This window comes from Salmo salar, chromosome 14 (assembly GCF_965601325.2).
Source record: "Salmo salar chromosome 14, fSalSal1, whole genome shotgun sequence".
In the NCBI taxonomy this organism is placed as follows: Eukaryota; Metazoa; Chordata; class Actinopteri; order Salmoniformes; family Salmonidae; genus Salmo; species Salmo salar.
The window spans coordinates 21,611,237-21,625,036 of NC_138304.1; the positions used below are offsets into that span (position 1 = coordinate 21,611,237).

At 40.4% G+C, this 13,800-nt stretch overlaps 1 protein-coding gene across 4 annotated transcripts in view; it reads left to right on the forward strand.

Moving 5' to 3' along the window:
- The first annotated feature begins 1,063 nt into the window (after window positions 1-1,063).
- Window positions 1,064-13,800, forward strand: part of LOC106568835 (cyclin-Y) — a 63,195-nt gene continuing 50,458 nt past the window's right edge. Inside the window, exon 1 of one of the 4 annotated variants that reach the window (XM_082960827.1) lies at window positions 1,064-1,202. Coding sequence is in view for 2 of the 4 variants with exons in the window: in XM_014139543.3 (XP_013995018.1) it covers window positions 1,658-1,811 (154 nt within the window). In the remaining 2 variants the exon portion in view is untranslated. Of the gene's footprint in view, window positions 1,203-1,270; window positions 1,812-13,800 lie in introns of those variants that run through there. The other 3 variants (XM_082960828.1, XM_014139543.3, XM_014139542.3) reach the window with 3 other exon arrangements.

Below are 13,800 nucleotides of genomic sequence, written 5' to 3' on the forward strand. Positions count from 1 at the left end.
TCATGTATATACTGTATTCTATACTATTTTATCTTAGTCTATGCTGCTCTGACATTGCTCGTCCATATATTTATATATTCTTAATTCATCATTCCTTTACTTAGATTTGTGTGTATTGGGTGTATGTTGTGAAATTGTTAGATATTACTTGTTAGATTTTACTGCACTGTCGGAGTTAGAAGCACAAACATTTCGCTACACCCCCAATAACATCTGCTAAACATGTGTGTGACCAATAACATTTGATTTGGCTAATCTAAACATCCATATTTACAAGTCTTATTCTTGAAGAATAAGGGGTATTACATTTATTGGAATGACTGGAATTCTGATAAACTTTGGTTTTTAATGTAAAGATAGAATTTAATCATATTATTATATGTAGTAGAAAGCGATGGGTTAGAAGAAGCCTACATAACCAACCCATAATGTAAAAGTTAACATCCATATATGTCCAGGAATGTAAACTTTAACATTGATTTATCCTGCAGTAGATGTCATTCAATTGGTAACATACATTTTTGTCTTCTTCTAATGCCTCTTAAGGGGAAAGTAATCTAAATGTAACTGAATGTAATCAGATTATGTTACTGAGTTTGGGTAATCCAAAAGTTACATTACTGATTGCAGTTTTGGACAGGTAACTAGTAACTGTAATGGATTACATTTAGAAAGTAAACTACCCAACCCTGCTCCCAACTCATAGGAAACCATACCCAGTTGACAACTTGGTGGAAGCCCTCAATGGCAATATCCATGCTAAAACAGGTTTTAGCCATGATGTGTCCTCTATCTCTATAAAATCCGGCAAAACGCGAAATATTTTCAAAGTTGTCGAAATGTCACGTGCGTCCACTTATATCAGTGCATTCGTGAAAACCTAACCATTATGAAAATTCGATTAGATCAAATAAGCCTTAAGTAGCAAATTAGCAATTCAAATGTTTTGTTTACCAAATGCTACACTCTCTCACTGACCTCGATACAACAATTCTTATTCATTGACCTCGATCCAAAAAACGCTTATTTTCGTGGACAGATTTTGGGAGTAGTAAAACCTCTCGCTTCACTTCTTCCCCTCGGTTAAAACGACGACGTCTCCGACACGTCAAGAGGCGTATTCATTACGGAAACCGTTTACCGTTTTACAACTATACGGAAGCACACAGAGAAAAACTAAAGTTTCTATTGGACAAATTCAGGTAGCTAACTCCCCGTTTCATTTCGTTTGCTTCCGTTTAAGAAACGTTTTGCAACAGAATTGGTGTAATGAATACGGCCCTGGCAAGCTGTTTATTATGCCGATTCTGTTGCAAATCGTTTTGCAACTGTTTGGACTAATGATTACACCCCTGGCACGTCTGATTTAAATAACAGTCAATAGAGTGGTTAATGCGTGGGCTTGGCAGACTGTGGAAATTAAGAGGAAGGTGGGCTGGCTGCAACGGTTTACAGTGTAAAATCTGTTATTTTTCTCTGCTGCGTCTATTCATTATCTCGTTGATTGTGCGAGGATTTATCAATGACAGTGCATTTACGTGCTGGTCGCAGCGGCGGTTTCACCCTTGGTGCTCTGATCCCCCTGCCCTCTTCAGGATCAATTTGAACCGACTAATATCATTCTTCGAAGAGAGCAATATTGTAACGGATTGGAAAGATGGGAAGCACGAGCTCTTGCTGTGTGTCTTCGAGCCCGAAGCTCCGGAGAAATGCCCATTCGAGGCTGGAGTCGCACAACCCGGAGCCGGAGTTGAGTAGGGAGGATACGGGCTGCAACCTGCAGCATATCAGCGACCGAGAGAATGTCGACGGTGAAGTATTTTAGGCAGCCCATATCTTAATAATAGCCTAACGTATAAGAATATTAGCCTGCAGTTAAATGTTTCTGTGTGCTGGTGGTGAGTGTTTTGATAAATAACACGACTTAACCATTTTGAAGTTCACACACAATTGTATTGCTTTGGTTTGCCAAGTAGACTATAGCGATAACATTTCGGTAACAATTTACTGGCAACATTGTAATGATTGCTTAATTTTCTCTTAACTATTATAGGCCGACATTGGATTTATTTTAAGTATTCTTTATTCCCTTTGAGACTCTTTCCAAATGCCATGCATAAATCATTACTAAGCATATTCCACTTAGCTAGGGTTTCTGTCCTCTCTCCCTGGCAGTGGATCTGTGTTATTGACATATAATCTTTCTAATAGGCCTGTTTATCTGAACGTGTGCTGTTATTACTGTACATGGGGGCAGGCAACATGGCAATCCAGTCTGCCTCGCAGTCCCATGTGACATGTTGAAATATGGGATTGTGCCCCAAATAGCACCCTATTCCCAATAAAGATCACTACTTTTAACCAGAGTCTTATTTGTCCTGGTCAAAAGTAGTATAATATATAAGGAATAGGGTGCCATTTGGGATACCCCCATGGTGCAACAGAGCAGACCGCATCCTCTTCATAAAGAAAGACTCCTTTGTGCTTCTCTTTGTTTTCAATTTCAGCATGAAAGACACACCAATGGTGACATGGTATAGCACTCTGACACACGCTACTATGCATTACAATTGATCCATTCAAAGTGTCGACTAAATGGGTATAGCCTATTCAAGCTGAATGTCTCATGTAGAGATGCAAATCTCAGAAATATTGAGTGGTCTGCTCTGCAACATGCATGTCTGAATATCTATGATTGGCAAAGTCTGTACGTTTTACATCAACCACTTTTGGTGTTTTCCCCATTTCTCATCAGTATTTCTTGTGGATGTGTCCGCTGACTGAAAAAGGTTCTGGTACTCATTTTGGTTGCCCGGCATTGTATATATTTAGGTGACATTATTCCACAATATTTTAAAGCCAATATTCTATGAGGTGCTGGTTCTAAAGCAGTGGAACATTTCAGGTGCTGGTACCGGTGTGTACCAGCCTAATTCAAACACTGGGTATGTCCAAGCCACTAGAACCTACAGTGGTGGATAGAGGCTGTGACTGTCTGTACAATACAGGCTCAGTGTCTCATTCTACCTTGGCTCTCCTCTCCAAGTTACTTCTGAGTGCTGGAATGGGACGGCATGATCAGGTAGTGTGGGTTCAATATGCCCAGCATGTTTTTCTCAGGCAGCCTTGCATGTCTCTGGAAACAATACCAATAACTAGAAGTTGACCGATTTTATGATTTTTCAACACCGATTCCCTGTAGCTCAGTTGGTCGAGCGTGGTGTTTGCAACACCAGGGTTGTGGGTTCGATTCCCACGGGGGGCCAGCAAAAAAAAAGTTATGAAATTGTATGAAATGTATGCATTCACTACTGTAAGTCGCTCTGGATAAGAGCGTCTGCTAAATGACAAAAATGTAAATGTAAAATGTTATTGGAGGACCAAAAAAATCCATTACCGATTAATCGGTCGCTTTATATATGTAATAATGACAATTACAGCAATACTGAATGAACACTTATTTTAAGTTAATATAATGCATCAATAAAATCAATTTAGTCTCAAATAAATAATGAAACATGTTCAATTTGGTTTAAATAATGCAAAAACAAAGTGTTGGAGAAGAAAGTAAAAGTGCAATATGTTTTTTTTTTTAAATCGAAAGTTTAAGTTCCTTGCTCTGAACACATGAGTCTTCAATATTCCCAGGTAAGAAGTTTTAGGTTGTAGTTATTATAGGACTATTTCTCTCTATACCATTTGTATTTCATATACCTTTGCCTATTGGATGTTCTAATAGGTACTTTAGTATTGCCAGCCTAATCTCGGGAGTTGATAGGCTTGAAGTCATAAACAGCGCAATGCTTGAAGCATTGCGAAGAGCTGCTGGCAAACGCAGTAAAGGGCTGTTTGAATGATTGCGAGCCTGCTGCTGTCTACCTCTGCTCAGTCAGACTGCTCTATCAAATCATAGACTTAATTATAATATAATAACACACAGAAATATGAGCCTTTGGTCATTAATATGGTCAAATCCGGAAACTATCATTTCGAAAACAAAACGTTTATTCTTTCAGTGAAATACGGAACCGTTCCGTATTTTATCGAACGGGTGGCATCCCTAAGTCTAAATATTGCTGTTACATTGCACAACCATCAATGTTATGTCATAATTATGTACAATTCTGGCAAATTAATTACGGTCTTTGTTAGGAAGAAATGGACTTCACACAGTTCGCAACAAGCCAGGCGGGCCAAACTGCTGCATATACCCTGACTCTGCCCGCACAGAACGCAAGAGAAGTGACACGCAGTCTCCTCGTGGAGTGCAATGTAATCGGCCAAAAATGCAGATTACCGATTTGTTATGAAAACTTGAAATCGGCCCTAATTATTCGTCCATTCCGATTAATCGGTCGACCACTACCAATAACCCTTCTGCATTTGACATTTAGCTGGAAGACAGGCGCATATCTCTCCTACAAGTACAGTACCAGTCAAAGTTTGGACACACCTACTCATTCAAGGGTTTTTCTTTATTTTTACTATTTTTTACATTATAGAATAATAGTGAAGACGTCAACTATCAAATAACACATATCATGTAAGCAAAAAAGTGTTAAAAAAAACTAAATATATTTGAGATTCTTCAAAGCAGACACCCTTTGCCTTGATGACAGCTTTGCACCCTCTTGGCATTCTCTCAACCAGCTTCACCTGGAATGCTTTCCCAACAGTCTTGAAGGAGTTCCCACATATGCGGAGCACTTGTTGACTGCTTTTCCTTCACTCTGCAGTCCAACTCATCCCAAACCATCTCAATTGGGTTTAGGTCAGGTGATTGGAGGCCAGGTCATCTGATGCAGCACTCATCACTCTCCTTCTAGGTCAAATAACCCTTACACAGGCTGGAGGTGTGTTGAGTCATTGTCCTGTTGAAAAACAAATGATAGTCCCACTAAGTGCGAACCAGATGGGTTGGTGTATAGCTGCAGAATGCTGTGGAAGACATGCTGGTTAAGCGTGCCTTGAATTCTAAATGCATCACCGACAGTGTCACCAGCGAAGCACCATCACACCACCTCCATGCTTCACGGTGGAAACCACACATGCTTCACGGTGGAAACCACACATGCAGAGATCATATGTTCACCTACTCAGCGTCTCACAAAGACGCGGCGGTTGGAAACCAAAAATCTAAAATTTGGACTCATCAGACCAAAGGTCAGATTTCTACCAGTCTCTTCTTATTGGTGTCCTTTTAGTGGTGGTTTCTTTGTAGCAATTCGACATGAAGGCCTGATTCACTCAGTCTCTTCTGAACAGTTGATGTTGATGTCTTACTTGAGCTCTGACGTGTTTATTTGGGCTGCAATTTCTGAGGCTGGTAACTCTAATGAGCTTATCCTCTGCAGCAGAGGTAACTCTGGGTCTTCCTTTCCTGTGGTGGTCCTCATGAGAGCCAGTTTCATCATAGCGCTTGATGGGTTTTGGGACTGCACTTGAAGAAACTTTCAACGTTTTTGAGATTGTCCGCATTGACTGACCTTCATGTCTTAAAGTAATGATCGACTGTCATTTCTCTTTGCATATTTGAGCTGTTCTTGCCATAATATGGACTTGGTCTTTTACCAAATAGGGCTATCTTCTGCCCTACCTTGTCACAACACAACTGACTGGCTCAAACACATTAAGATGGAAAGAAATTCCACAAATTAACTTTTTAACAAGGCACACCTGTTAACTGAAATGCATTCCAGGTGACTACCTCATGAAGCTGGATAAGAGAATGCCAAGAGTGTGCAAAGCTGTCATCAAGGCAAAGGCTGCCTACCTTGACGAATTTCAAATATATTTTGATTTAACTTTTTTTTGCTTACGTGATTCCATATGTGTTATTTCATAGTTTTGATGTCTTCACTATTATTTTACAATGTAGAAAATAGTAAGAATAAAGGAAAAACCCTTGAATGAGTAGGTGTGTCCAAACTTTTGACTGGTACTGTATGTATAGGGAGGGATGTTAAAGAAGGGAGTGAGAGCACTGGGGACTGCTCATAGTATGATTGGAAAGGAGCGTGTAGGTGAATGTGTTGGGTGTCGTTCAAATGCCAGCCATAAGGCCCTGGTCAAAGTAGTGCACTATGAACGGAATATGGATCCATTTGGGACAGAGGATGTGAGTGAGGTCAGACAGTATGAAGATGGGCTGCTGATCGGAAGACTTATCGGGGGGCTGTCTGTTGCTGTCCTACCACAGCAGCAGGCCTGTAGAGGCAGATAGGTAATGACAAATCACTGCTGAGAGAGAGAAACTGATGCCTCTATGGTGACTCGTATGACAAATATAAAGAGGGTTATTCTCCTTTAGAAAGGATGGACTGTTAAGCTTAACACTCCTCTCATGGACTATCACCATTACGATACTCTTGTCAAAATAGTTCTGAATCACATAAACAAACTACAATTTTGGAACCATCTATATAAGCAGTATAAATTGTTTAGAAGGCTTCACTAAGCATTGAAAGTTGCAGTTTATTTAAAGTGGGATCTAGTTCTGTTTGAGAAGCCTTGAGTCTGACCCAGCCAGCCTGAGTTATGTTATTTCACAATCCATTTAGGGCTTTGTGGCCCTGTCCTAAAGTGATTCTCCATCTTGTGTTCTTAAGCAGAGATCATCATGGCATTCCATCAAGTCTCATACTTGTCCTGTATGAACTGATGTCTTGGGGAAAGGGGGATACCTTGTCAGTTGTACAACAATGCATTCAACTGAAATGTCTTCCACATTTTAACCCGACCGCTATGAATCAGAGAGGTGGGGGGGGGCTGCCTTCATCAACATCCACGTCTTCGGCGCTCGGGGAACAGTGGGTTAACTGCCTTGCTCAGAGGCATAACGACAGATTTTTACCTTGCTCCAGCGACCTGACGGTTGCTGGCCCAACGCTCCTACCCAGCCAGTCTACCTGTCGCCCCTTGGCTGATACTCAGTCGCCTTCAGGTTGGACATGCCAGGCAGGCTGCTTTTGAAGAAATTTAGAGCAAGGCTTACTTTGGGCAGAGATGGCTCCTAGGTAGAACTGCCTCTCACAGGTTTGAGACCCAAATGGCACCCTATTCCCTTTACAGTAGTGATACGGTGGGGGGGACCGATAGTTGCATATCGGGATATTAGTTCTGACTTTTTCCACATGTTGTGTTACAGCCTACTTTACTTTTCTTTTTTTTGTCACTGGCCTACACACAATACTCCATAATGTCAAAGTGGAATTTTGTTAATATTTTTTTACTAATGGTGACTTTAAAACTGTTAGAGTTTAATGACTTTGATAAGAGAACTGAGGATGGATCGACTACATTGTAGTTACTCCACAATACTAACCTAATTTGACACAAAAAAAAGGAAGCCTGTAAAAAATATATTACAAAACACACATCCTGTTTGCAACAAGGCACTGAAGTAATACTGCAAACAATGTGGCAAAGCAATTCACTTTGTCCTGAACACCGTGCTAAGTTTGGAACACATATTTTCAAACGTAGTGGTGGCTGCATCATGTTATGAGTATGCTTGTAATCTTTAAGGACTGTGGAGTTTTTCAGGATAAAAAAAGAAACTGAATGGAGCTAAGCACAGGCAAAATCCTAGAGGAAAACCTGCTTTCCAACCGACACTGGGAGATTAAATCACATTTCAGCAGAACAATAACCTAAAACACAAGGCCAAATATACACTGGAGTTGCTTACCAAGATGACAGTGAATGTTCCTGAGTGGCCTAGTTAGTTTTGACTTAAATCTGCTTGAATGTCTATGGCAAGACTTAAATGTTTGTCTAGCAATGATCAACAACCAATTTGCCAGAGCTTGAAGAAATCTGAAAAGAATAATGGGCAAATATTGTATATTCCAGGTGTGCAAAGCTGTTAAGATTTATCTAAAAATACTCTCAGCAGTGATTATAACTTGTTTTGATTCAGGGTGTATTTCATTTTCAATAAATTCTCAAATACCTAAACATGTTTTGACTTTATCATTATGTGGTATTGTGTGTAATTTGGGTATTTTATTAGGATCTCCATTAGCTTTTGCGAAAGCATCAGCTACTCTTCCTGTGGTCCACACAACATGAAACATGACATAATGAAAACTTAATAGACGATGACAGAACAAAAATATAAACGCAACATGTAAAGTGTTGGTCCCATGTTTCATGAGCTGAAATAAAAGATCCCAGAAATGTTCCATACACAGCTTATTTCTCTAAAATATTGTGCACACGTGTTTACATCCCTATTAGTGAGCATTTCTCCTTTTGTCAAGATAATCCATCCACCTGACAGGCAGGGGCGAAAATCTGATATCCACTTTGGAGGGGACAATTACATGAAATTTTCTCAAGAGCAATTCCTGAAGGGGACACCAAAAGTAGTGCTGTAACACATAGCCTACATTGTAATATGGTAAATGTATATTGAGGAACCAAAGAAATAAGGTGTTTGCCGTACTCCTAACTACCGGTACCCAAAACTACACAACTAATCACAACAGCAATACCATTGCCTTTAACAAATCTTAGTTCAGTCACCAGTTTAAGTTGAGAGTGGGGGTATCCATGGCATTTTCCAATTCTGTTCCTATTTTACAAGTCAAAAAAATTGAGAACCTTTCATAATGTTGCCAAACAAAGACTCAACAAACTTACCTGAGACTCCCTGTCTCTGCCAGTCTGTCCCTGCATATCTGTCCCCAACTCTGCTGTCTGTGTGCCATCTGTTGCCTGCTCTGCCTAATGACATCATTGTGAAACATTTCCATTAGAATTTCATTTCTTTCTTATGAACATTTTATCAACTAGTCTTTGCGATATTAGGCTACTAGGCTCCTTACTATGCGTTTTGGTGTATTGAAAAATACTCTGATGTCCGTCTTTTATTTTTCTGCCATTTTTCTACCTGGCTGGCTACACACACAGTGTGTAGGTTATTTACAGTAGGAGATGGGCTTCTATCATCTTCAATCATTCTATATGGGCTTCGATCTAAAAGGTAGCTAGCAAATGTGAAACGGATTAAAATGACAAGAGTTGACAGCTGTATGAGTTCACCATTTACACAACATATGCTGCAACCTTTTGTAATTTTAATAGTTTGTTTCATATTGGCTGGCTTCCAACAATAGCTGAATTTGCAAAGCTAGCGAGCACCAATTCCGTTTCAGTGGTGTTTGCTATAATCTTTGCTACCCGGGTTAAATAAAGGTGAAATTAAATAAATAAAAGTTCCCTTGTGACAATTTACCTTTTGCAACAAGACCATTAAATATATTTAAGACAATGGTAGATGAGAGTGTAGTTCTGTTCAGTTTGGACTTCAGTTTATCGCTAACCTTATCACAGGGACTTTGAAGCACTAACTTACATCATCTGCATGCTGATTCCATCTTTGACGACGCCACATAAATGGAATAGGTACTAGCTAGCTTAATAGTTAATATTTGCGCGCTAGCTCTGCATATTCAGCTAGTGTGTGTGTGCGCGATTGACTGGATGAACCTCACGGCAGTTACGTAGCAAGCTAAGGAACTGGCAGTGGATCAAACCATTGTGAGGCAAAGGGCGGGGGGTCGCAATCTTTTGAAACTTAAACGCGCTATTAAGTGTCTATAATCAGCACAATTGCTTTCATTGCGTATTATTAATATTATTTAAATTACATAGTTATGTTTCAGTGATTATATTGGGGGGGACAAATCATATTTTTCCCAGGATGGGGGGGTCGTGTCCCCCCCGTCCCCCCCGGGATTTCCGCCCCTGCTGACAGGTGAGACATATCAAGAAGCAGATTTAAACAGCATGATCATTAAACAGGTGAACCTTGTGCTGGGGACAATAAAAGGCCACTCTAAAATGTGCAGTTTTGTCACAACACAATGCCATACATGTCTCATGTTTTGAGGGAGCGTGCAATTGGCATGCTGACTGCAGGGAAGTCCACCAGAGCTGTTGCTGGAGCATTGAATGCTCATTTCTCTACCATAAGCCGCCTCCAACGTCAGTTTAGAGAATTTGGCAGTACGTCCAACCGGCCTCAACCGCAGACCATGTGTAACCACGCCAGCCCAGGACCTCCACATCTTGTTTTTTATACTGGATACTTTTTATGTTGGATCATCTGAGACCAGCCACCTGGACAGCTGATGAAACTGGGATTGCACAACCAAAGAATTTCTGCACAAACTGTCATAAACCGTCTCAGGGAAGCTCATCTGTGTGCTCGTCGTCCTTACCAGGGTCTTGACGTGATTTCAGTTTGGTGTCATAATCGACTTCAGTGGGCAAATGCACACTTTCGATGGCCACTGGGACGCTGGAGAAGTTTGCCCTTCACGGTTGAATCCCGGTTTCAGCTGTACCGGGCAGATTGCAGACAGCATGTATGACATTGTGTTGGCAGGTGGTTTTCTGAAAAGAGAGCCCCATGGTGGGGTTATGGTATGGGCATGCATAAGCTACACACAATGAACACAATTGCTATGTATTGATGGCCATTTTGTCAATTTGCCCACTGAAGTCGATTATGACACCATTAAAATGCAAATCAATTTATAACATTTTTGACATGTGTTTTTCAGATTTTTGTTTTGTTGTTATTCTGTCTCTCACTGTTCAAATAAACCTACCATTAAAATTAGACTGATCATTTCTTTGTCAGTGGGCAAACGTACAAAATCAGCAGGGGATCAAATACTTTTTTCCCTCCATGTAATTACACTGAACAAAAATATAAACACAACATACAAGCATTTTACTGAGTTACAGTTCATATAAGGAAATCCGTCAATTGAAATGAATGAATTAGGCCATAATCTATGGATTTTACATGACTGGGAATACAGATACCTTAAAAAGAAAAAGAAGCGCCATGGATCAGAGAACCAATCCAGAAATTGCTGGATATTGGCGGGAACAGGAACACGCTGTTGTACACGACGATCCAGTGCATCCTAAACATGTTCAATTGGTGACATGTCTGGTGAGTATGCAGGCCATAGAAGAACTGGGACATTTTTAGCTTCCAGGAATTGTCTACAGATCCTTGCGACATGGGGGCTCTGCATTATCATTCTGAAACATGAGGTGATGGTGGCAGATTAATGGCAGGACAATCAATGGGCCTCAGGATCTTGTCACGGTATCTCTGTGCCTTCAAATTGCAATCGATAAAATGCAATTGTGTTCATTGTCCGCAGCTTATGCCTGCCCATACCATAACCCCACTGCCACCATGGGGCACTCTGTTCACAACTTTGACATACACGCCATCTTCCCAGTAGAGTTGAAACCAGGAGTCAGCTGTGAAGAGCACACTTCTCCAGCATGCCAGTGGCCATCGAAGGTGAGCCTTTGCCCACTGAAGTCAGTTACGACGCCGAACTGCAGTCAGGTCAAGACCCTGGTGAGGATGATGAGCACACAGACAAGCTTCCCTGAGACAGTTTCTGACAGTTTCATCAGCTGTCTGGGTGGCTGGTCTCAGACAATCCCGCAGGGGAAGAAGCTGGATGCGGAGGTCCTGGGCTGGCGTGGTTACACGGGGTCTGCGGTTGTGAGGCCGGTTGGATGTACTGCCAAATTATCTTATACGACGTTGGAGGTGGCTTATGGTAGACATTTACATTCAATTGTCTGACAACAGCTCTGGTGGACATTCCAGCAGTCAGCATTCCAATTGCACACCCTCAACTTGAGACATCTTTTGCATTGTTGTAACAAAACAGCACATTTTGTGGTCCCCAGCACAAGGTGCACCTGTGTAATTGTGATGTTTTATTCAGCTTCTGTCAGGTGGATGAAATATCTTGGCAAAGGAGAAATGCTAGCTAAATGGGTAGTAAACTAATTTGTCAACAACTTTTGAGAGAAATAAGCTTTTTGTATGTATGGAACATTTCTGGAATCTTTCAGCTCATGAAACATGGGACCAACACTTTTATATGTTGTTTCATATTTTTTGTTCAGTGTAAATATAAAAAAAAAATTCTCCCCCCCCATCTACACACAATACCTCACATGTTTTTAGAAATTGTTGCAAATTCCTAAAATGAAATATCTCATTTACATAAGTATTCACATGTTAGAATCACCTTTGGCAGTGATTACAGCTATTACTCTTTCTGGGTAAGTCTCTCTAAGAGCTTATAATTTTTTATATATTTTTTTTTTTTTTTTTTTTTTTACAGGGACAGTGCACATTAATCAACATTTCAGTAAAAGTGCCGGTTTTAGCCAGCCGGCTAATTTTCGCTAGCGTCCCACCCACGGGACACACTATTCAACAGCCAGTGAAATAGCAGGGCGGCAAATTCAAAACAACAAAAATCTCATAATTCAAATTTCTCAAACATACAACTATTATATCCCATTTTAAAGATGCCCTTCTCGTTAATCCAACCACATTGTCCGATTTGAAAAAGGCTTTACGGCGAAAACATAACATTAGATTATGTTAGGACAGCACCTAGACAAGAAAAAACACACAGCCATTTTCCAAGGAAGGAGAGGCGTCACAAAAACCAGAAATACAGCTAAAATGAATCACTAACCTTTGATCTTCATCAGATGGCACTCATAGGACTTCATGTTACACAATACATGTATGTTTTGCTCGATAAAGTTCATATTTATATCCAAAATCCCCATTTTTACATTGGCGTGTAATGTCCAGAAATGTTTTGCCTCCCAAAACTTCGGGTGAATGAGCACATCAATTTACAGAAATACTCATCATAAACGTTGATAAAATATTCAACGGTTATTCAAAGAATTATAGATACACTTCTCCTTAATGCAACCGCTGTGTCAGATTTCAAAAAAGCTTTACGGAGAAAGCACATTTTGCAATAATCTGAGTACAGCGCTCAGATATCAAAACAAGCCATACAGATACCCGCCATTTTGGAGTCAACAGAAATGACAAAAATTACATTATAAATATTCACTTACCTTTGATCTTCATCGGAATGCACTCCCAGGAATCCCAGTTGCAGAATAAATGTCCACTACTCCAAATGCAGGAAGCGCGCGCAAAATGTCACGATGAAAAGTCTAAAAAAGTTCTATTTACGTTCGTAGAAACATGCCAAACGATGTATAGCATCAATCTTTAGGATGTTTTTATCATAAATCTTCAGTAATATTCCAACTGGACAATTCCAATGTCTTCAAAAAAGAAAAGGAACACAGCTAACTCTGTGAGCCCGCGCCACTGAACTCATGTCATTCTCTCAGTCATCTGACTCCAGGACCTCTTATTCTCTCCCCAGTCACAGTAGAAGCATGAAACAACATTCTAAAGACAGTTTACATCTAGTGGAAGCCTTAGGAAGTGCAAAATGAACCCTAAGTCACTGTATACTGTATAGGCAATCACATGAAAAACTACAAACCTCAGATTTCCACACTTCCTGCTTGGATTTTTCTCAGGTTTTTGCCTGCCATATGAGTTCGGTTATACTCACAGACGTCATTCAAACAGTTTTAGAAACGTCAGTGTTTTCTATCCAAATCTACTAATAATATGCATATTCTACCTTCTGAGCCTGAGTAGCAGGCAGTTTACTACGGGCACGCCTTTCATCCGGACGTCAAAATACTGCCCCCTACCCTAGAGAAGTTAAGGGAACTATACAGTCACCTCTCATGGCAGACCTTGTGGATCTGCTGCCATATGTTTGGGTTTTCTGTTTAACAAAAATATTGAGTGGAGGGGGAGCCAAGCCATTAAGGATCTTGAATACAAGACATGCGTCGGTGTATTGCACAAGATTTTCCCAACTCAGGAGCTCATGCTTTCTGAGG